This window comes from Henckelia pumila, chromosome 4 (assembly GCF_033568475.1).
Source record: "Henckelia pumila isolate YLH828 chromosome 4, ASM3356847v2, whole genome shotgun sequence".
Lineage (NCBI taxonomy): Eukaryota > Viridiplantae > Streptophyta > Magnoliopsida > Lamiales > Gesneriaceae > Henckelia > Henckelia pumila.
In genome coordinates, this window is record NC_133123.1 from 26,375,108 (window position 1) to 26,400,576 (window position 25,469).

The 25,469-nt window shown below is 36.3% G+C and overlaps 1 protein-coding gene across 2 annotated transcripts; it reads left to right on the top strand.

Annotated features, from left to right (window-relative positions):
- Positions 1–14,138: 14,138 nt before the first annotated feature.
- Positions 14,139–17,040, top strand: LOC140865312 (uncharacterized). Of its 2 annotated transcripts, XM_073269911.1 has the most exons (4): positions 14,139–14,825; positions 15,934–15,958; positions 15,991–16,047; positions 16,254–17,040. In XM_073269911.1, exons 1-4 carry the CDS (start codon positions 14,607–14,609, stop codon positions 16,733–16,735), a joined length of 783 nt encoding a protein of 260 aa, XP_073126012.1. In that variant the 5' UTR covers positions 14,139–14,606; the 3' UTR covers positions 16,736–17,040. The 2 variants fall into 2 exon arrangements, with proteins under 2 accessions (XP_073126012.1, XP_073126011.1); XM_073269910.1 differs by having other exon boundaries at positions 15,831–16,047.
- The last annotated feature ends 8,429 nt before the right edge of the window (positions 17,041–25,469 follow it).

The following is a 25,469-nucleotide window of genomic DNA, read 5'->3' on the forward strand; positions in this document are numbered from 1 at the left end:
GCTTCTCTCGCGTTTAGACAACTATGATATAAAGCAGATACCTAGAGGGGAAAATGATTCAGCAGACCGCCTTGCCAAGTTAGCAAGCTCCTTGGCCAACATTGATAATAGGAAAATTACATTCCTAACTTATGGCAAGGAAAAAACTGATGGAAGTGATGTTACAATCTTCTGTGCTGACAGCGAAGAGCCTAGTTGGAAAGATGAAATAATCGACTATTTGAAGCAAGAAAAACTACCTGTTAACCAAGTCGAAGCTCGAAAACTTAGAGTGAGAGCTGCTCGGTTCACGATCATTGACGGAGAACTGTACAAAAGAGGTTTCTCTTCACCTTACCTAAAGTGTCTAACGCCAGCTAAGAGAAACTATGTGCTCCGTGAAATTCATGAAGGAATATGTGGAAATCACTTAGCTGGCAGAGCTCTCGCGGGGAAAGCATTGCGCCAAGGGTACTTTTGGCCAACGATGAAGCAAGACGCTATTGAGTTAGCAAAACATTGTCACGCATGTCAAGAGCATGCTAACTTCCATCACCAGCCGGCTACAATCTTACAGCCCCTGGAAAGTCCTCTACCTTTTGCTCAATGGGGAATGGATTTGGTAGGTCCTTTTCCTCCTGCTACCGGACAAAGAAAATTTCTGATAGTAGCTGTGGATTATTTCACCAAATGGGTCGAAGCTGAACCATTGGCCAAAATATCCGAGAGAGATGTAATCAATTTCTTATGGAAGAATATAATATGAAGATTTGGCATTCCTCAAACCTTGGTTTCAGACAATGGAACTCAATTCTCTGGAGCGAAGATAAAAGACTGGTGCAAAGGACTCTCTATCAGGCAGTTCTTCACTTCTGTAGGGAATCCTCAAGCAAATGGGCAAACCGAGGTCACCAACCGGACCATCCTACAACACCTCAAAACACGCCTAGGCAATGCCAAAGGAAAATGGGTGGATGAGTTGCCAAGTGTTCTATGGGCATATCGAACCACTCCACGCTCTTCAACTGGAGAATCTCCTTTCAACCTGGCCTACGGAGCGGAAGCTGTGGCTCCTGCCGAAATCGGAGAGCAATCATGGCGAGTGAAACAGTACACTTCATCTGGGAATGACCAAGCCCTACGAATTTCATTGGACTTGGTGGATGAACTGAGAGATGAAGCTTCGACACGAGCCGAGAGATATCGAGCTTGTATGACTAAAGCATACAATGACAGAGTCAAACCAAGATCTTTCCAAGTAGGAGACCTGGTCTTGAGAAAATCCGACATCTTGAAGTCTGTGGGTAAATTAGACCCAAAATGGGAAGGCCCGTACAAAGTAATTGAGATTGTGAAGATGGGAACATATCGCCTCCAACATTCAGATGGAAGAATACTCCCCAGACCTTGGAACGTGGCCAACCTGAAGAAGTTTTATGCATAAACTGCAACTCTCGCCAATAATAGGCTAAATTTACCTTTTTTGCTATTAGCATATTTTTCTTATGTTTTCATACTACAAGTTTGTGATACATTTTTCAACTAATTTGATTATTTTGTTATACAAGCAGATATTTTGTCGAAAGCTTATCATATCTCCTCTCCTATACCAACGCTTACTTATGATATAAACGTCATAGACCCTAGCAATCATAAAAAAATTCTCAATAATAAAAGGCTTGGCCAGCCCCATGGGACATTTGAACTTATGACACTGTAAGAGGTCAGGACGACATAATAATATTATAAGTCCCGGGATACCTCACCACGTACTAAGTGGGTTTAGGACTTCCCCATGAGACAAAATCTTGGGAGACTGATCCCCTTCCAAGTACTCCAATATTAAAGCGTTAGTATTTTATTCATCAAACAAGTATGCAATAGCAACTTCAGAAAACAAAGAGATATGATAACTGACAAAATTGAATATATATAAAAAAAGGGGAAATAATTGTTTTTTCTTTGCTCCTCCACCAACTGCTTACGCACTCAAAAAGAGCAAACAAAATATAAGACTTCAAAGTCTTTATTACAAATAAAAAATATTGCCCAAAAGTGGCAAGAAATAATAAACTAAACTGCTCCACGGCTCCTAAGAGTACTATCCATGTAGATTCGACATGCACCCGTCGTCGTTATTCAAGCTAGAAGTTCGAACGTAAAGCTTCGATCATCTCCTCGTCACCCAGACCTCCCAATAAATTGCCTAAGGGAGGATCCGAGTCATCCTCAACTCTTGCAGTTCTAGGCTCCGGAATTTTAGGGTGAATCATCATAATAATTTCCTCCGGAACTAGTTGAGTATCCCGTAGTTCTTTGCGACAATCCACGACAACTTCGTCATGAATAACAATCGCCCGCTGAATCACTTCATCTCTAAAAGCTGTGGATGCTTGATAGCCTTCAATTGCTTTTTCTCCGGTACTTCGCAAGAGATTCTTGCCTATTGATGAATTGAGAAAAGTCTCACCGGTCTCCGATTCATGGGAATATTTTCCCCTAAGTAGCTCCATATCCTTGCACATTGCATCATACTTTTTGGATTTCTCTTCAAGCTCCTTTTGCGACTTGAGAAAATCATCTCGTGCCTTAGTAGCTTCCTCGCCGAGTCTTTTGCACTCTCCCCTTAATGACGTTACTTCTTCATCCAATCTCTTATCAGAATTTTGGGATCTCTCTTCTCGAAATTGAAAAGTTTGGGCAAGCGATAAAATCTGCAAACACCCATAGATAAAGAATATTATTTACTACATAAAAATCATAAAAAGTAACAAACATATAATAATATACCTGGAAGGCAGACGAGGCAAGAGACCGAGTTAATACTTCGATAGGCTGAGGCAGCAGATGCAACCTGTCATGATCTCCAATTAGATTAGCTCCGATTCTCCAACCAATCTCTGGATCCTTCAAATCCCAAAAAGAACCAGCATTATTCTTATGATTCACACCCTCCAAGAACAAGTGACGACCCTCACGAGTGTCGGGAGGAATTGTTCGTTCATCATCACGTCTTCTTTTTGGATTTATTCTACCATTAGCATTCTCCCTAATACGGGTATCACGGTCAGCATCATTTCTTTTACCACCATTCCTTCGGTCACGAGTGTCAGTATTTTTAGATGGAGGACCAGAACGATTGACACGGTCGGATGGCCCGGGAGAATTCCTCCTCCTTGGAATCCCTTGGGAATTGTGATTACCTCGATCCACTGGTGACTCTTTTCTCGAGGTCTTTGACGGAGTTTTCTCGTTTTTCTTTATGCAAGCGCGAACCTCCGCCAAACTTATTTTGTCACCTACAAACAAACACAAAGAGAAGAGGGACAATGATCAGTGAATAAATTTAATAAATTTTAAATTAACACGAGTAGAAGAATCCAAAGAAGACGCAAAATACAGTTATCAAAATTCAATTTGAACAAAGCATTACCGGCAGGAATCAAACTTTTTGGGTCAAACAACTTCTTGAAGAGGCCTAAGGAACGACATTCAAGTTGCAATTCACGGTGGATTTTGCTAAAAATAATTTTCCTATGGCCCGGACTCCAAACTATGGGAACCTCCCAACCATAATCCCAGACATAAACAAATTTTTTTCTCCAATCACTTTTCGGAGATGGACAACGAGATAAAAACTTACAATCTCCCCGAGGTAGAAAATAAGTATAGGAACCCGGCATGGAGCGACGCACCGAGAAAAGCGCATAAAATAAGTCTATAGTCGGGGACATTTTAATTTCACTCACTCTACGTAGGAAACACGTAAAGAGAAGAATCGCACTTGGTGTTAATTGACTTAAACTCACCCCGAGACTATCTACAATTTCTATCAAAAGGGCATGAGGAGGAAGCGAGAAACCAAAATTAAAGTACTCCAGATATACAGTAAAATATCCCGGAGGCGGTTCATGGCAAGGATCTCCATTTTTGGGAATCTTAAGGATATTTCTAGAGGATAAGTCAAATTTTTGACTTGGACTTAAAATCTCCGACTCGTCCAAAAGACGCTCGCTCACTCCTCCCGAAGACTCTTCAGAACCACTATTATCGCAAGAATTCGGGTTACTATCAATTTTTAAACAAGGTGATCTCCTCATATCACGAGATACCACCGTTTTCAAATCACTCAAAGAAAATAGGCCTTCTTCAATTTCACTATCATCGCCAGACTCCGCTGGCGAAGGAGAATAAGTATCTCGGTTAGCAACCAATACCGAAAATACTTTACCTCGTGAAGGGCACCCTGCAACGATTTTTTTTTTTTTTTAAAAAAAAGACACATATAAAAAACAAATTTTACCAAAAAGTAATAACACATAAGTTAATTAAAAATAATAAAGCAAATAATAGCATCAAATACGTGGTAATTGATTATATATGTTTATTAATATGATTCGTGTATATATATGTATATATTTGTCCATCCCATCATCGTCCGGGTTATCGTCGTCAACATCGTCCACAACCGCCGACCAGCCTTCATCGGCCGACCGCCGCGCAGCCACCACCTTCTCCGGCGAGTTCCCGCCACTGCACAGCCGGTCTCTATCTCCGACGAGCAATCACCCTCTCTCCGTCAAGGCCAGATTTGGATAGCTTTGAAGCTACACCATGGCTGGCAATCGACGTGAGTCCATCGTCGGATCAGCACCATCTTTTCCATCATGTTTGCGTCCACGCCGCTTATTCGAAGTTCAGATTTGGTCAAGCTTTTGATAGCTTGATCCATGCTGAAAAACGAAAAGCCCTCCGCTGGAATGACCACCTCGTCGTCCGCCTCCTCAGTCCCGTTCGAGTCCAGATTTGGACGCACCCACAAGCCGGGGATGCAACTCCGTGGCTGGTACTCGAATCGCCGGAAACACCACCCCACCATCGACGAAGCTGCAACACCCCATCCTCACCTTCGCACAGCCAGCCCGTCACTTTCCCTTTTCGACAATCACCACGACGCCTTGAAGCTTCTAGGTCGCGCATCGTTGCTGGTTCAGCGGCGGAGTGGGGCGCCAACAACAGCTCACGGACAGGGATGGAAGATCGATACACATATACATATATCTATATATATGATACATCCATTAATGTGAACCGAAACAGAAAGTAAACGTTGCACAAGGCCAAAGATAGAGGAAAGAGAATAAGGAAATTAATAATATATTGTACATGTGTTGTCCACTTTCGTGGACCATGATGAGGAATTTATTGGTAGGTACCTGCCATGATAAATCAGATTGTGTTTCCTCTCTCTAATCGTGGGAATGCTGCAGTACAAGATTCAAAAATCAAATTAAGTTAGTACGCCGTAATGAAAACATACTGTGGCGTTGAATTTATAATGACATTAGCCATCAGAGTTCTACTGGGCTTCTACAATTATTATTCTGGCAGGATTTTGATATTCAATTCCACTGAAATTATTATTCTGTCAGGATTTTAATTCTATTGCATCACAGTCCTAATACGTTTTCTCCATCATGGTATCTCCATGTCTGATTCCCGCGACCTGACCGGGCAGGTCGATCCCCGTAATTTTTGCAGTGGCAAACAATATTCATTCTCGGCAACTAAATTTCTGGCAATACTCCGGTAAAAATTCTACTCTCGGACCTCTCCACACACGCGACATGCCCGAGAGTGGGGGGCCTATGATAGGTTACACCTAAAAATTCAACTGGGCCTGAGCTCAATCGTGAAGGTCCACTCCAAATATTTTTGAGGCCCAAGCTTATTTAAATATTATATATATTTAATTCAAGCAGACCCTGAATTCTACAAAAGCCCATAAGAGGCTCAAGCCCGTGAAACTCTTCGAATATCTATAAATAGCTTAAGTCACCTCATTATTAAGGTACACTTTTTCTTTAGCACTATATTGCTCTACTTTTGATTATTATTCTTTGAGTAATAACTGACTTGAGCGTCGGAGTGCCTTCGCCGGGAACCCTCCCGGCTCCTCTAATTTTTTTTTGTGACGTAGGAACAACCCACTGAAGATCTCCACCGGGAACATACAAGGATCCGTTGATACTTCAAACTTTGCGAAAGCAACGTGTCATATATAAGTGATTTTTGGCTACATCAACTATCTTCATGAATTATAGTGAACTTACAATTTAATAAACGTGAAAAATTTCGTCTCTAATACGGAAGATTATTAGAATGCAAAAAGTATGAAAATTGGAGAAAACGTGAGAGATTTGAAAGAAGATTCCGGAGGTAATATGAAAGGAGGATTTTGAATGGGCTTACTAAATTAATATCGTAATTTTTCATATGTTGGTCAAAATAAATACATTAAATTAGTATAAAAAATATACGATATCATAATGAACATATTTTAACTTAAAAGTGGTGATAACTCATAAGGGCATCCACAACAATACAAATATTTCTACCAAATATTTGTGGGTTCATCTTGCCATCGTCTATTAAATAATTCACCTTTCAAATATCTCATATTCCACAATCAAATATTCTAATAACCAAACATTTGTGGATCCCACTGATATTTTATTACTCTTAATTTATTTTTCATTCAAAAAATAATTACCAACATTATTTTATAACGGCTACACCGCGATGACAATTACAATTAATTTAAAAGGCTAAATTTATTTTAATAAAATATTTTTAAATTTGAAAATAAATGTTAAAATTGTCATTTTATCATTTATTTATTTATTTATTTTAATTAATTTAATTTTTGAATTTTCAAATAAATTTAAAATATTTATTATTTCATTTAATTATTTTAATTAAGTATTTATTATTTAATAAAAAATTAAAAAAAAAGTTCAAATCATTAAAAAGAAAAAAGTTAAAGTAGAAATGTCCGGAAACTAATCTGTGTCCGAACATTTCCTACCCAGCACAAAATGTTTTCTCCAAATGTCCTCCACTGTGTATGCCCTAAGATATCGGGCTCTCATGAGACTTTGGGCGTAAAACCTCTTATTAAACGACAAAGTTGATATCATAAGGTTTTATTAATTTAAAGATCGAGATGTTAATTAATTGAGAACTTAATAATTTAGTAATTTAAAGAGTAATTTCAATTGAGCAAACATAAAGTTAATAACATAAAAAAATCATCGTGTTTCACTCAATTGATTGGCCAAAGGTTAGGAGTTCGATTCCCTCTACCAACACTTTTTTGGACTAGCCTTTCGCCAGGAGCGGTCCTGAGAAACATGAGGCCCAGTGCGAAGTTAATTAATTATATAAAAGTTGAGGGCCTTTGAATAACTGTTTTTTGGTGTGTCATGACACACCAAAAATATCTTTCAATTTTATCATTTTATCCACATTTTCTTTACTTTTTCTCTTCTATCTTTTTTAATGTAGTAGTATATTAAATTTATATTATCTTTCCAATAACTAATTTTTAACTACTAAATAATATATTATTTCATAAATAAAAAATCATAAAATATCATATATTATATCACACATGCAACTGTGTGTGTTTTTGTCGCTAGTATATAATTAAAGAACCTATACATTAGAAATAATTTATACATAATTCCTCAAAATAACTTGTTCAACAACCAATATTATTTAAAATTCATTCTTTTCACATTTTGTTAAAACAAAGTCATCATTTTTGACATTTATGATGAATATTTGTACAAGAATGAAACTATTTAACTAAAATCGTAAACAATGTAAAATAGTACTAAATAATGAAGTAAAAAAACGAACAATATATATATATATATATATATATATATATATATATATGAGAAAATAATAAATTAGTGTACCTAATATAAATTAATACATTAATGATGCAACAATCCATTAATAAATGAAAAAACTTAAAAGAAAAATGCTAACTTTTGTAAAATTACTCAATTTCATAACTTGCATTCTTATTAGTCAACATGGTTTAATTGCATAATAAGTAAGAAAAACTTGACGATATGTCTACATATGATGCAATGGTGGTCTCCGAGAAATTTTCATGTTTGGATTAAATTGGTTGGATGGCCGCATGGGAAAATGAGATAGAAGTTGAATAGAGTTAGTGAACGATGAGAGTTTGTGGTGATATAACTCATTTGAAACAAGAGTTTTGTTGTCATGAATGTTATTCACAACTTCTTTATTTTGTTATATCATTATTTATTAATTAAAATTTTTTGGATATTAATTTTAATACTAATTTTTTAAAATTAATTGGGGGCTGTCTCAAGGTAGGGCCCTGAACGGTCGTCTGGCCCGCCCTAACTTAGGGCCGCCCCTGCTTGTTGCACAGGATTTGCTCAATGTGATTTACCTGACTAGCGTAATTGCAGACTATTGCGTTAGTTCGAGAGTTTACCAAATGCGTCGGATTCTTTGATGACAAGAGTTCTTAAAAGTAGATACTTTAAAAACTCAAACATTATGAGCCCGTTTGGGAACCGTAGACATTTTAAGAAAAACACTTATTTTTTAAAATAAGTGCTTTTATTAAAAAATCATGTGTTTGTTTACAATAAACGTTTTTAAAAAAGCACTTATTTGCCCAAATAAGTGCTTTTTTAAAAGCAAAAAATTTTGGTTTTTTGGTTTCTACTTATGTTTTAATTTAAAAAATCACTTTTTTAACATTTATCCAAACACTAAAACTACTTCTATTTTTTTTTTAATAAAAACACTTTAAAAACCTGAACGTATTTAAGTGCTTTTTTAAGCCAATAACTTTTATTTCCAAACGGGCTCTATATTGGCCGCTGGGGTCAAAACCTTCTTATATTTGGAGATTGCTTTTGTGGAGTCGTAATCTCATTAAGCAGGGACTGTACTAGCGTGTGGATAATGGACAAAATATTTTAGCTAAAACAGATCCTTGGATTCCGTGGATCCCATCTTTTACGAGCTGTCTGAATAAATCATCGGTCTATATAAAAGTGGAGGAGTTGATTACAAATGAGGGGCAATGGAATAAAGAGTACGTGAGATCAATATTTCCTATCCATGAAACAGAAGCGATTTTAAACATTCTTTAAAATCAAAGGGGCGGTGTAGACATTCAAATATGGCTGGGCAGCAAGAGTGGGAAGTACACGGTCAAAGAGGGATATCACTTGGAAACAAACAGCTTAACACCTCCAGCTTCTCAATCTCAGCACCCTGATATCTCTTGGTGGAAACTGGTATAGAAATTGCGCGTTCCTCCAAAAATTCGTATCTTTTTCATGTGGTGCTTCGAAGAATATTATTCCCACCGCGGCAAATATATTGACGCATCATGTGCCCACGGATGGTATGTGCTCTTTGTGTAAATGTGTCTTTGCATCTACTAGACATTGCATGCTGTTTTGTAAATCTATTAGTAAGGTTTGGAAAAATACGTCGTTTTGGTCTATCTTAAAGGAAAATCGTGAAGCTTCCTTTTTTGATTATGCTTATTACTTTTCCAAGGTATTAACTCAAGGGGAGTTTGAATTATTTGTGATGCTAACATGGGCAATCTGGAGGGATATTTGTAAGATTTCACATAATGATTCTTTGGTGATGCTTGATAGTAATATGAGTTGGATTTTTAAATTGTTGGAGATGTATCAAAAGAACATTTCTTTATGTGATGTTGTGGAGGATGATGTTCATAATTCTCTTAGTTCTGCTTGGAAACCTCCGATGTCGGGTGGCTTAAAATTGGATGTGGATGCGGCTAATTTTGATGTTAAGTGGAATAGGTATAGTGTTGGGACTGTGGTGCGGGATGCTCAAGGGTTAATTCGAGGTGCAACTGCTTGTTGTATTAGGTATCCGAGCTCAGTTAAGAGTGCATAACTGCATGCTATTAGGTATGGGATGGATTTGTGCTTGAGGATGGGATTCGAGCAAGTATATATGTACTCGGACTCAATGGATGCGATGAGGGCTATTCTTTCTCCATAAGTTGATAGCAGCACCGAAGGAGTTGTGGCACTTGAAATACGCTCTTTGATGGATTCAGAAAGCTTCATCTCAATTCATCATATGATTCATATGCGAGATCGGCGAACTTAGCGGCACACAGTAGCTCACAAAGAAAATTTGCTCTTTTTTTAAGTTTATTATATATTGGGGTGATGGCCCTTTTCCAAAATGGCTTCTGGATATTGTAAGCCAAGATTTGTCAAAATTAATGAAGTTGTTCCTACCTTAAAAAAAAAAAAATTTAACTTAAAAGTAGTGATAACTCGTTAGATAATTCTAAAAAAAAAAACTCATAAGATATCGGGCTCTCGTGAGACTTTGGGTGTAAAACCTCTTAAACGATAAAGTTGATATCATAAAGTTTTATTAATTTAAATATCGAGATGTTAATTAATTGATAACTTAATAATTTAGTAATTTAAAGAGTAATTTTTCAATTGAGCAAACATAAAGTTAATAACATAAAAAAAATCGTCGTGTTTCACTCATTTGATCTGATCATATTTCTTATAAAAATAAAATTTAATTAAATAATATTCATCTTGTTGACCGTAATCAAATAAATTCGTCATATAAAAAAATATTTATAATAACTCTTTTTTAACTGAGTTTGTTGGTGTAGTATTTAGTAAGTACTAACCGAATAGAGGCGAAAATTGAAATCAGCAAGCTTCTCCGCCGAGCCACGTGGCCATCTTCCTCGTACAATCAGCCACCGATCGAGCGCCACGTGTCCCCTCCATGTTTTCTCATTAAATATGCCCCATTAAGGAGCCTTTTTTCCGCTATACATTACATCATTTATATAAACAAATCTCAACAACCCCTGGCAAAATTTTACCAGCAAAGGCGGAGAAATCCGAGAAAAATTGAAGAAGCTAGCCAAAAAAATGATTCAGCCTCTGTACGCGTTGGTATCGGGAGAAGTGGCGGTGATCCTGCTGCTTCTGTTCCGTACACCGCTGCGGGGGGCGGTGGTGATGGTACTCGACCGGACGAAGCAGGGGAGGGGGCCGGTGGTGGCGTCCACCGCCGGAGGGACTCTTTTCGTGATCCTGGTGTCGATGTTGGTTAGTATAAGTAATATGCGGAGTCAATCGGAGGATGCAGCTCTCGCTGCTAATCCCACGGATCAGGTCCTCTTGGCCAATTATCTCCTCCAGGCATCTCTTCTAGGTACGTACGTAGTGAATATTATATATATATATATATATATATATATATATACTGATTTTATAGTTTTTTTTTAATATATATAACTTCTTGTTTGATTGATTAGGAAAATAATTTTTTTATCCATTAACTTGTTTATGTTTTGATTTTTGTTCATTAACTTTTTTTATGTGGGTTTTGGTACACTAACTTTGCATTTTTTGTATTTTTTTGTTCAACTGCATACGTGTCAGCTTCTGATTGGTCCAAAATGATGATGTGGATCAATCAGAAGCTGACACGTATACAGTTAAACCAAAAAACACTGAAAATAAAAAGTTATTGTACTAAAACACACATCAAAAAAGTTAATGGACCAAAAAAATAATTTTCCTCCGAATGAAATGCATATGATATGAATATTTCGTTATTGGCCCCGTTTGGTTTCAAAAGCCAGGCCAAAAAAGCATTTTTTTAAGTGCTTTTCATTTAATAAAGTGTTTGGCTGACCAAAAAAGTGCTTAAATAAGCACTTTTTTAAGTCAAAATTAGAGCTTTTTCAAAAGCAAAAAATTATAGCTTAAAAAAGTGCTTTTTTTAAAAAATGTCTACCAAATCCAAACGGGGCCATTATGTCAGTTTGAATGAAAATGAATGTTTTTTTTTGTTATGATATAGAAATGATAAAAAAAAATATTTATGAAAAATAATGGTTTAAACTCTACTCATTTAATTTGAAATACTTGAGTTAAAAACATATATTATATAAACAAAGAGGTATAACTAATTAAGGCTTCAAATGTTATAATATCCAATTACTAGAGGAAACATTCACACATCTTTTGTTGTGTAGAATAAAATTGAATATTTTGTATCCTGTTAAAAAAAACATGAAATAAAAGGCATCATCATAATTTTACATTAATGCCACCTGTTAGGACACCCGTTTATATATTTCAATATTCCATATTTAGGAAGTATGTTTAACTATGGAAGACTCATCCAGGGTAGTCTCTCTACTTTTTCCGACAATTATTTTTGTTTAAGATATTAATTTCAGTCTGCCGACGGCGGAGTCAGAGGGAATTCGTAGGAGATGTTTCATATTTTTTAGGACACATACGTTTTAGATTTAGGTAAAATATATTGTCGTCATTGTAGTATTTTCATTTAAATAATAACTTAACTTTAACATTTCAGGGAAAAAAAAAGCTTAACTTTAAATTCATCTCCAATCAATACATGCACTAGTATTTTGGAGCACGTGTTTATATATTAAAATAAAATAATATCATAATTATAGAAATTAATGATGTGTCTTTATTGCAATTTCTGAACTTGGTCATATTCCAAACTTACCAAATTTTTGTTTATGTTAGGCTAATATATATATACACACTAATACTCAGACGTACACGTTACGTGCTTGTATAGTTCAGTTTCTGTAGCGAAAAAATAAAAAAAATAAATGGTGAAATAAAAAATACAAAGATTGCAAGTTTGCTGTAAAAAATAAAAAATAAAAAAAATCACTTGGAGAGTATATTTTTTTATAGAAAATGTTTGAACAAATCCATTTTTCTCAAATATCTCCTCAAACTCATGACACTATAATTTCGTTAATCCCTCCTAGTAAAGTTCTCTAGACGTGGTTTCACCCCCTCATGGGAAAATTTTTGTTTCCGCTGTTGTACACGATTAATAATAATTTGGTGTTTTTTTGAAGTCTTTTTATTTTTATATATATTAGAAAAACATGCCAAGTTTTCCTAAAAGTTTAGGAAAGTAAGCCCACTCGCCAATCGCCGATCGCCATACATTTTGCGTTGCATCGTTTGATGTTCTATGCGCTTATTAATTATTTACATATATTTATGCAGGATTTGGTCTATTTCTGGCTCTGATGATCGACAGAATCCATTATTACATAAAAGAAATCGGAATGTTGAGAAAACATTTGGAAGCTGTTAAGAGAATTGATCCCGATGTAATTGAAGACGACGTGAAAAGCTAGCTAGGTAAAGGGAGGAGGACATAGAGAACATTTAACTTGTATTAGTCTTTCATTTACGATCTGTCGTGTCGATAGATGGATAGGAAGAATGTTGTATCTCCTCTGTCAATTGTATACTCTTTCTATTTAGCAATAAATCTTCCAATCGGAATAATGAACATTGAAAAATACGACGAAAGTAGTGTAATCTGAGCTATCGACTATGATAATACTCGAGTTTACCTAATTTTAAGAAGTCATTACATTGTCGTCGCTGTATTATGGACCCATATATTTTGTCATTATATATTTTTTTTTTAACTTTTCGATTCGCATTAAATAAACTTTCGCAGATTAACGTAATATTATGCAAACTACACTAAAAATGAATTGGAGTCACCGGTTGGAGACTAGAGGATACAATTTTTTACCAAAGAAGTTCCATGAGTTTACCTAATTATAAGAATTCATTATATTGTTGTCGCTGTCGATTATTATAACACTCTAGATTTACCTAATTATAAGAATATTATGGTCCCGCATATATTTTTTGATTATATATATTTTTTTACTTTTCGATGCACATTAAATAAACTCACGGATTAACGTAATATCATGCAAACTATGCTAAGTCAATTGAAAGGATACAATTTTTGACCAAAGTTGTTCCATGGTTTTTCCTTGACTGGGAAGTTTAAGTGTCATGATATTGGTCCAAATTCATTTTAAAAGGTGCCATGATATTGGCCCAAATTTTTTTTTTTTTTTAAATAACTCTCCACACTATTTGAGTGATTTCATTTCCCCAAAAATTTTGAGAATCAATCATTTTTGTGAAGGTAATTAATGGGTACCAAATATTCGGTCTTCTACCATAATGTACGTGGAACGGCGAAGAGTCCATGTTCAATGACTCCCATAAGTGATAACAATGAAATTTAGGCTTATCCAGTTTCCCGCGTTTCTCGTGACAGGTCACGAAATATTACTTGGTCATTACGAAACCGCTCCGAGGACATTTTCGTCATTTCGCCCGTGATCCCTCTCCGTTATATATGAACTTCACCTGCCGTTACTCTCTTGTCTTCAATTCGTCCCTTGATGTTCATGGGCTGGCCAAATTGAATTTCTCTTTTTTGGGTCGTCAATTTCGATGATTGATAATAATTAATTGACTATTTGATTGTTTCGGAAGAAATAGGATGTTTGGATCTGTGTTTATATTTTTTCCCGAAATGAAGTGTGATTTTTTGGCAATAAATTTCAGCAACGGCCGCCATTTCTGCTGAAAGTTGTGTTGTGTTTCATTTTTTTTTATCATTGTTAATAATCAAATGGTTGAGTTTTTTGACAGTTTTATAAAATATAGAAATTTCGAATTTGATTAATGCAAATCCAGGTTCAATTTGTTTTAAAATTGTTGATTATTGTGTATGTTTCGAGTTCGCAAATTTTGATTTGTTATCAAGCATTGAATTTTCGAATCGAAGAAAGGCTGAGACAGCAGAATATTCAATTTTGGTTTTCGGGTAACGTTTGAGGCATCATCGGTGTTGGTGGTTGTTGGGGAATGAACTATGGGGTTAGGGCTGCTTCTGGTGTGTGGGCGAACCAGATGGTGGACGGAAGAGGAGGTGGTGTTATTGTGAGCTATGACAGCGAGCATGATTTGGCGATGATGGTGAGTGAGTTTATGGAGAATGGGAATGGTGGCGGGAAAAAATCTAGATACAGCAGTGACAGCGATTCCGCCCTCCATGAACTTGTTCAGCTCGCTGATAAAATATTGGTAATATTCTCTTTCTCTATATTTCTAATGCCCAGAAAGGAAGTCAAGTATATTTACTTCGGGATAGTTCTAAAAAAAATTGGTGCTTAGAAATGAAAATGAGAATTTGGATTTGGATCGTTGTCTTAGCGTAACTCCCCCATTAACTTCCCGGGCATTAAGATATTGGTGAACGAAGATTATGGGTTTTTGTTCGGAATTAAGTATTGAATGCAGCATTTGTACTATTATTAAGAATTGCTTCCATGGAATAAGGAATAATTTAAGCTGGTGCAAACATCAGTCTTTGCTTCCATGGTGTATCAGTTTGGTGAAATAGTTTCATTGAAACCAAATTATGAGTTATTCGTGTTGCTCTTTTTCTAATTGCACATCTGCGTGTTCTATGTTGGACCAATTTGTCTACCCCATTTTATTTTCCGCACCGTTTGAAATGTGAAAAATTGTTTCAGCTTTTAAATTTTGAATGGTGTCGGTCTAGCCAGCTTGGATGATCGAACAAAGCCTTGTAGATGGACGGTGCTCATTGTATGTTAGAATTTAATCTAACTTGATGCCTATCCATATAGAGTCCGTATTTAGGCATTATTATGAACGAGTGTTTGTTGTTTCCTAGGTTAATTGGGTGTATAGAGGATTTGATGATCTTGATAACCCCTGATCAAGTGTTTCAAGTGACTTGTTTTCTTTACAACATGTTTTTTCTTATCTTTCTATGTGATTTTATTTTTACCTTTCTTCTTTTCTCATGTTATGTGGTTTCTGCATATATTTTTGTTTTTTTTTCCTGGTATGAAAGACAAACTACTAAGTGCCTCTGTGCCCGTTTGGTTGTGCCTTATTTTGTTAAAATTGTCATTGTTTTTAATGATTCTTTGAATTATATCCCACATATTAGTGTCATCACTTGGTCTCTATGGTTGAACTCCTTGTATTCTTGCAACAATATTTTAATTTTTACTAGTTTGTCTACACTTGCCTAATTAGTTTGCTTGGATTCTGCAGTATCTTAGGTTGGTGATGGATCAATTTGAAACTGACTTGTTTTCGGTGGTCCATTCTCTTGCTCTATCAATTAATGAAAGAGACCTTTACTTTACACATTTAGGTCTCTGCAATGATAGCTGTGTCAGGTACTCCCTGGTAAAGCTTCTGAGGCTTTCAGGTTATGATGCTGGTGTGTGCATATCCCAGTGGCAACGGAATTCCAGGGTTCCTGGAGGTAATGTTATCCTTTATCACGGTTATTTTCAGCTGAGTGATGATGAAAAAGGCTCTCAGCATTTCTTTGATATATTGTTGCTTTTTCTTTGGAAATTCATTTATATTTTTGTGGCAACAATAATTGGTCAATCGGGAGTGGTGGAATTGGTTGAGGATTTTTACTTGGTAGGTACATTGAGTTAGCTTTTCTGGTTTGATTTGCAGGGGATCATGAATACATTGATGTAGTCCGATACAACGAGATGGGGAGCACAGATCGTTTGATTGTGGATATTGACTTCAGAAGTCACTTTGAGATTGCTAGAGCTGTTGATTCCTATGATAAGATTTTGAATTCGCTTCCAGTAATTTATGTGGGCTCTTATACTAAGCTTAAACAATTTCTTCAAGTAATGGTTGAAGCTGCTAAATTTTCTTTGAAACAAAACTCAATGCCTCTCCCTCCCTGGAGATCCTATGCTTTTTTGCAAGCTAAGTGGCAATCTCCATATGATCGGAAGTTTGATCATGGTGAACAGAACCGTAATACCGTTCCTGCGGAACACAACAAGTGTGCTGGACATCTAAAGAGGCTTCATTATTCACTTCAATCTGAGATTGAAGTAGAACGAACATTGAAACCTTTAAATAGTGATAGGATACTGAATTTTGATCGGCGTAGACATCAAAATTTCCATGGTTTCTGATATATGTCAATTTGGCATGAGTCTTGAAATTCCTTCCTTTTTTTTTTTCCACGGACCAGGAGTTATAGTATGCACCAATATTCTTGTGGTTGGGCTCCATTTCTGCCATTGTGCGGCACAAACTCCCTTTGCTCTGTTTGGTTCCACTTTGAGCAATATACCTTTTTTTTTTGGCGAATAACCGGTAGCCTTTTTCGAGAATAATCGGAGGCTATGGGCGACGCTTCCCTGACGGAGCATAGATTTTGTGCATTTCATGTAAACATGTTTGATATCTTCAACAAATAATATGGAAAGTTACTTCATGATTGTTTCAATTTGTTTTCATTAGAAGAGATCGAGTGTTGTGGGTTGTGCGGATGACAACTATGGATATATGAACCCGATTTTTGCAAAATTGTCTCACATTTGTTTTGTTTTTTAGGTTTTAGTTGATAACAATCTACCCGTGATAAAGGCATGTAGACTTAGGAAAATATCAACGCCATATTTTTAATGTTCTTAAGGTGAATCATTGCCTCATAATTCACTCTTCCAGTTCCCGTGATTGCACTAATTTATGATTTATTATCATAATTATATGAAATTTAAAACATGTGGGTCCAGAGAGTGCAAAAATATTTTGTTATAAATCAGAGAGTTCAAACATATTTTTTTTTGTTAGGACTGAATTCAAAGTTATATTTGGATTTGAGAATTTAAAGCAAATTTACTCAACTTTATCAGCCAAAATAGCTAATTGGATAAATTTGACTATGTAGACATGTAAAGGTTATTTGGTGTTTTTTCTAGTGATTATGAAAACGACAACTTCCTGAAAAAAGCCTAACATGTGTTTGAACTCCCTAATTGAGGCTAAATTATGAAATTGCCCTCAACTTTGAAAAAAACTCAATAATACTCATTTGAACAATAAATCAATATTTAATAATAGTTTTTTTCTCTTTCCAATCCAACGTTTCCCCAATCTTTTTCTCCTTGAACACTTACGGATAAATCAACGACGATCTACATATCTGTGTCGACATTTGGTGCAACAAATTGAGGCGAAAAGAGTTTAAAGCCAAGAAGCATTATATTTAGAATTCTTTGCGAAAAAACAACATCGAACCAACAAGTTTAAAGTATAATTTTTTTATGAAAAATTAAGAAATTTTTTATATAAAATTCCGTCTTGATGATTGAGGTTTTTTTTTTTTTTTTTTTTCTCTTTTCCAATTCAGTTATTCTTTGAGGGTTGTCTACTTGTGTATGTTGTGTTGTAGTTATGTTGAAGTTCCATACATCACATGAATTATACAGATTTGATGGACAATATTTAAGTTTTATGTATATGAGTGAGTCTGTGTTCATTTCAACCAATTGTGGATTGATTATTTGAAATTCGTAATTGAAAGAGTGGGTGCCCGGTTAGCCAACTTGTGGCTAAGGGCTTTTATGACTCTATGTATAAACAATCTTTGTTTAATATAATTTATATTAATTAATGGCATTTTCTTTATCTTTCTTCATATTGTTATATTGTGATATACTATTGTTGTTTTGATAAAGACCTTGAATATACTATAGTGTAAGTAAGATGAGATAGTGAATAAAGAGAGATCACTATTATGAAACACATCTTATAATCACTGTATATTCTAAACAGTTCCTAGTCAATTGAGCCGTCCGCTAATAAGGATAAGGATCGCTCGAGATTAAGACTAGCATTTGTGATGCCAAGTACCACGTTTCATTGGTAATGGACATGGAGATGTTCAAAGCATGCAAATGGATATTCATATGATGAATGATCGAACTACTCTATTCGGACTTTCCAAGTGGTTATTATTATTTGAGTGGATAAGTCCGCGGTTTTGGTTGTACACCATTAGTCCTTACTACTTGAAACATCATTGAGACTCTATATGCTAGTACTGTACTTTGACTCGTTTATCGACTCTATTGGGGTCATCAGGTGTCGGGATTGGGTACAGTTACGACACATATAGGAATCGATGCTTTGTTGTCAAGGATTCACCACATACTTGCGAGTGTGGATATCCTATGCGATCTGAGGAGATATTAGTGTGACGAATCTCTGGCCAGAGTACATGATGTGTTTTAGGTTACTCGGTTTCCTAGTAGCACATGCGATGTCACTATTTGATCTTCAAGATGCATTGCATAGTTATCAAATCTCGAACGACTCTCGATGCGCCAATGGTTGTTGATTCGATCGGGATATATGGATGAAGTGACCGTACTGTACGCTAACCAAAATCTACTGGTTCTTGCAGGCACTATCAGTGATACCTAGGGAATCATGGGGCGATGTTGCTAGGCGCTCTTACCATGATTCCATGGGTAAGTCGAAAATTGTTGTTCCGAGTCACAAAGAGTTATGAGCCCACGGCTAGCTGTATCCCTGAACCATTGAGGGTCACACAAGTAATGGATTACTAAACCCCGTTGAGATAGTTAAATTTAAAGAGTTAAATTTAATGAAAGAAAAGTTGGACTTCTTAACTAAAGGGAGTGGAATTTTCTAAAATGACATATGGATGGGCATTTTTGGAAATTACTGAATTCGGATTCAGAAAAATTATCTTGACTTTAAAAGATGCAGAAATGGTTTCTGTGCACATTGGTGAAATCAGTTTATCAATAGGAGTCATGATAAATTTTATATTAATTTCTATAATAACAGGCTTGGCTTGTTGGGCTTAAGTTATGGATTATGGGTCCTAAGGAGTTAGAGTCCTAATATAATTATAACTTAATCTAGTCTAGAAATTATCTATAAATATAGGTGTAGTGTTCGAAAATTAGATGTATTCCATCCTTGAAATTTTCGAAAATCACTTATAATATTCTAAAGGGAATTTTCGAAATTCTCTTCTCCTTTTTGAGATAATTTAGGCTGTGATTTTTGTGAAAAATTACATTCTGAATTGACAGATCAAATATGTTTATTCTCTTCGATAAACATCTGATTGATTTCTAGTGCAATCAATCAGAAGGTTTTAGTTTTTCTGTTCGTGGACCTAATTCCGAAGATTGATCGAGCAAGTCATCGGTTCCCGGGATTTACAAGAAGAGCAGATTAAATTCTGTTGAAGTCCATAATCAAGCCTTAGCTTGAAGAGGTAAAAATATTTAATTGTGAATTTATATTTTGACTTGCAAGATTTTAATCGTTTGGATTTGATACCCACGATATGGAATCGTTCCATATCAAAAAATAAAATTTTTAAACTTCCGCTGCTCCGGGTATCACATCCGTGTGATCAGAGAACGCGTGTTCCAACAGTGGTATCAGAGCCAGGTTGTAAACTTTGATCAAACGATTAAAATTAATCGATTGTACAAAATTTTTAGCCTCGGATTTTTGAAACAAAACGAAAAATTTTTAAAATTAAATTTGAAGGAAAACAAGGGCAATCGGGCAGCGATTTAATCGCTTCTCAGGGGCAGCGCACGGCGCTGCCCACCTCCACGTGGGCAGCCCTATCCCACGTGGAGGCGGGGCTGCCCGGGAATGTCCCGGGCAGTCCGGAAATTTTAAAATTTGATTTTTTGGATTTTTTTGAAATTTTTGAAATTTTAGTTTTTTGTCCGATCGAAAATTGTTTTTGATTGGTTCACGAGGCATCGGATCAAATTGTTTGAGTCTGAAATTTTTAAAATTGATTTTTGGATAAATTTGAATTTTTGGAAAATTTATAAATTTTATCCATTGAATTAGATTTTATAAAATTAATTATTTTGGTACAATTGATGATAAGATATGATCTTATGAAAGGATAAGATAAAATTTGATTTTATCTTTTTAATTATGATGTCATTGCATGTTATCCAATTATTTAATTATTGAATTAATTATCGGATAAAAGGATGATCGATTGTCATGACCAATATTATAGGTGTATGCTAGGTTGTTTACATTTGGTTTTATTGTTGTTGGATTTTATTAATGGGCTTGGTTTATGGCCCAATTTGAATTGTCATTTGTAATAAAAAGTGGGCCTGGTTTATGGCCCGTTCCCACCCTTAAATATGTATCCCTACTTGTCATCAAAATTTATTGTAAATTTATTAGACTTAGTGGGAGATAAAGATTTGAAGACAAAGGTGGGCCCAACAGACAATAAAGACCGAAGAAATGTAAATTAGAAGCTCAATGTAATAGGATTGCATTGCATACTTGCATATCACCTAGGATTGGACTTAGACTCGTGATTGGCAACCACGGGTCGATTAGTGATTGGGATCGATCATCCTTTAAATAATATATGATATTATTGTTGTATGCATGCTTAGACTAAATTGTATGAATCCCGCAAGCATACAAATATTGCATGATGAGACAATTTTCAAAATTAAAAATCCCTCATTTTAAATATGATTTAAAATTGATATCAAGATAAATAAAAGGGAATTTAAATATTGTTTAAATGTTCCTACCTTTCATCAACGATCAATGTATGAGATGCTACCCGCGGGCACAGTTCGGCTCATATTATTGAGGGGGCCCGTTCGTCGGAAAGTTGTACATTGGATCGACACATGTTGTAAGTTAGGTGGAACTCCCATGGGATTGGCTCATATTATTGGGGATCCACATGGCGACCGTCCATCACAACTTAATATTGATGGGTCATCTTGACATGTCACATTAAACGGTGCCATATTATTGGGCCCTTATTGGACATGAGTTAAAAACATGGGGATTGCTTTGGAAAAAATTGGGCTCTACCTTTTGAAAATTATGATTGGCGATATATTCGGGACTATAGTTTGTCAATTGGACTCCATGTTTCCACTAAGGAAACAAGTTTCCCGTTTTCGCTAGAGGTAGTGAAATCGTTAAAATAGTGGGAGTGAAATTCATAAAATTAAATCTCGCCATATTTTATGTCTTATTAAATTAATTAAATAATCACTGATTATTGTCTGTTTCTTTTCAGTATTTCTGTAACGCCCCACTGTATCAAGACGGGTCTTTTCAGCGTGCTTATATCCTCACTCACACGCACCCTGGAAAACTTTCCAGGGGGTCACCCATCCCTTAATTGCCCCAAGTTAAGCACGCTAAACTTTGGAGTTCTTATGTGATGAGCTTCCGAAAAGAAGATGCACCTTCTTGATATGAGTTGTACATGTCAAATCTTTTGTACCTCTCATTCCGGTGTGGGATCGGTTTATTCATGTCATCCGTCGCCCATTCTTTGGTGGAGTTTCCATCTTTCAGGTATTAACCACCCATATTGCGGACCATGTACCGCTCTAGGATTTTTTGGCTCCGGGTGTCACATGCCCACCAGCTTCCGCTTGGTTCGTCTCCGAACCACACCGTACTGGGAGAGGCCAGGCTCTGATACCATTTGTAACGCCCCACTGTATCAAGACGGATCTTTTCAGCGTGCTTATGTCCTCACTCACACGCACCCTGGAAAACTTTCCAGGGGGTCATCCATCCTATAATTGCTCCAAATCAAGCACGCTTAACTTTGGAGTTCTTATGTGATGAGCTTCCGAAAAGAAGTTGCACCTTCTTGATATGAGTTGTACATATCAAATCTTTTGTACCTCTCATTCCGGTGTGGGATCGGTTCATTCATGTCACCCGTTGCCCATTCTTTGGTGGGGTTTCCATCTTTCAGATATTAACCACCCATATTGCGGACCATGTACCGCCCTAGGACTTTTTGGCTCCGGGTGTCATAATTTCATTACAATGAATTCGCGAAATCCACTATACTCAATTCTCGAACAAAACAAATTGACTGGCGCAAACTATACGGAATGGTTCCGTAAATTAAAGATTGTTCTAAACTCGGAGAAAATTTTCTACGTGTTAGAAAAGAATCCTCCAAAGGAAGCACCGGATAATATAAGTTCGGAAGAATTGGCAAAACTTGATCAATGTTGGGACCATGATATCAAGGCTAAATGCTATATGCAAGCTTCAATGTCTGATGAACTCCAGAGGCGATTTGAGGATGCCGTGAATGCTGCTGACATACACATGCAACTCAAGGAACTTTTTGGAGCTCAGTCAAGGTCGGAGAGGTATGCCACTGTCAAAGAGCTCATGACATGCCGTATGCGAGATGGGACTTCGGTCCGTGAGCATGGGGTACACATGATTGGGCTCATTGAAAAGTTGGTAACACTCGATTTGACATTGGAGCATGAACTAAACGCGGACTTGTTACTTCTTTCTCTTCCTTCGTCGTTTGACGAATTTGTGGTGAACTTCAATATGAACAAGATAGAGGCCACCCTTGAAGAGATGGTCAATATGCTTGTGTCTTATGAGGCCACATTAAAGAAGGAAAAACCGGTACTCTTGGTTGGCTCCTCTTCTTACTCCAAGAAGGGGCCAAGTGGAAAGGGTAAGAAACATTCTGCCCCACCCAAGAAAATTGTACCACAGAAGAAGGGCAAGACAAAAGCTTCAAACGTGAACATATCTGGAGATGTTTGCCATCACTGCAAGAAATCCGGACATTGGAAACGTAACTGCAAGGAATATCTCGAGCAGTTGCGAACTGCAAAGGGTATGTTTTACATTGAAATAAATGTTTCACTTAATACTACTTCTTGGGTATTGGATACCGGATATGGATCTCACATTTGCAATGATTTGCAGGTGATGACAAGAAGTCGTAAGCTTAGGATGGGTGAGACCCAGCTGAGACTCGGAAATGGTTCCAGAGTTGAAGCCAAAGCAGTGGGAGACGTTTATTTAGTTTTGCAGAACAATTTTAAGTTATTTTTGAGAGATGTTTTATTTGTGCCAGATTTAGTTAAAAACATTATTTCTGTTTCTATGCTTGATAGAGATGATTTTTCTTGTAATTTTGTAAATGAGATTTGCAATATTTATAAGAATGAATGTTTGATTGGAAATGGACAACTTGAAAACGATCTATATAACTTAAAATTAAAAGACGTTCCAATTAATTATGTTGATAAACCGGTAACAACAAATACAAGGAAAAACGATAGTCAAAACCCGGCAAACCTTTGGCATGCTAGGCTAGGTCATATTTTTTCAAGGAGGATGAACAAGCTAGTGGGAGAGGGCATGTTTGATATGTCTGATATTAACTCTCTACCTACTTGTGAGTCCTGCCTAAAAGGAAAAATGACTAAATATCCTTTCAAAGGGAAGCCTGAGCGTAGTCAAAATCTGTTGAATTTGATTCATACAGATGTTTGCGGACCATTTAGTATCGGTACTAAATTTGGTCACACCTACTTCATTACCTTTACTGATGATTATTCTAGGTATGGATATTTATATTTAATGAAATATATGTCTGAATCATTTGAAAAGTTCAAAGAATTCAAGGCTGAAGTAGAAAACAAACAAGGTAGAAGTATTAAAGTACTTCGATCGGATCGAGGTGGAGAATACTTAAGTACTGAGTTTTTGAGCTATCTAAAAGAGAATGAGATTCTCTCTCAGTGGACTCCTCCTATGACACCTCAGCTGAATGGTGTCTCGAAGCGTTGCAATCGAACTTTGCTGGACATGGTTCGATCTATGATGAGCTTTACTGAGCTCCCTCCTTCGTTTTGGGGCTATGCACTTGAAACGGCGGTGTTGTTGTTGAACAATGTTCACACCAAAGCAGTGAATAAAACTCCATACGAGTTATGGAATGACAAAGCTCCTAAGTATTCGTACTTGAGGATTTGGGGATGTCCTGCTTACGTGAAGCAGACAGTGGGAGATAAGTTGGATAGTCGATCTACCTTATGTTATTTTATAGGATATCCAAAGAATTCAATCGGATATTATTTCTATCATCCTACTGAAACAAAATTGTTTGTTTCGAGGAATGTCACCTTCATGGAGAAGGAGTTTTTATTAGATAAGAAAGGCAAGATGATGGAACTCGAAGAAATTCGAGAAGAACCTGAGATACAAAATAACGATCTCACACCTCAAGAACCTTCAGTGGACACGCCTACATCTAGGAGATCCGAGAGGACTTCTAGACCTCCTATTCAATATGGTCTTCTTTTTGAAGGGGATCAAAGTGAACCCGACATTGGATGTGATCCAAGAAACTTCAAGGAAGCAATTTCTGATGCGGATTCGAATTTATGGCTTGATGCTATGCAGTCGGAAATAGACTCGATGCATACAAACCAAGTTTGGTCTTTAGTAGATCCTCCCGATGGAATTGTTCCAATATGGTGTAAATGGATCTACAAGAGAAAACTTGGGCCTGATGGCAAGGTACTAACCTACAAGGCACGATTGGTAGCAAAAGGTTATACTCAAAGACAAGGAGTTGACTCTGATGAAACCTTTTCACCAGTTGCAATGTTCAAGTCCATAAGAATCCTTATTGCCATAGCAGCTTGGTATGACTATGAGATATGTCAAATGGATGTGAAGACTGCATTTCTTAATGGAAACATTAAGGAAGAGATTTATATGATGCAGCCCGAGGAATTCACATCTATGGGAAGCGAGCATAAGGTATGCAAACTTCAAAGATCAATATATGGTCTCAAACAAGCATCAAAAAGTTAGAACCAAAAATTTGATGAAACAATAAAGAACTTTGGTTTCATCAAAAACCTGGAGGAACCGTGCGTGTACAAGAAAGTAGTTAAGGATACGGTGACGTTCTTAGTGCTTTATGTTGATGACATCCTACTCATTGAGAATGATGTAGGGATGTTGCAGTCAACAAAGATATGGTTATCAGATAGATTCTCGATGAAG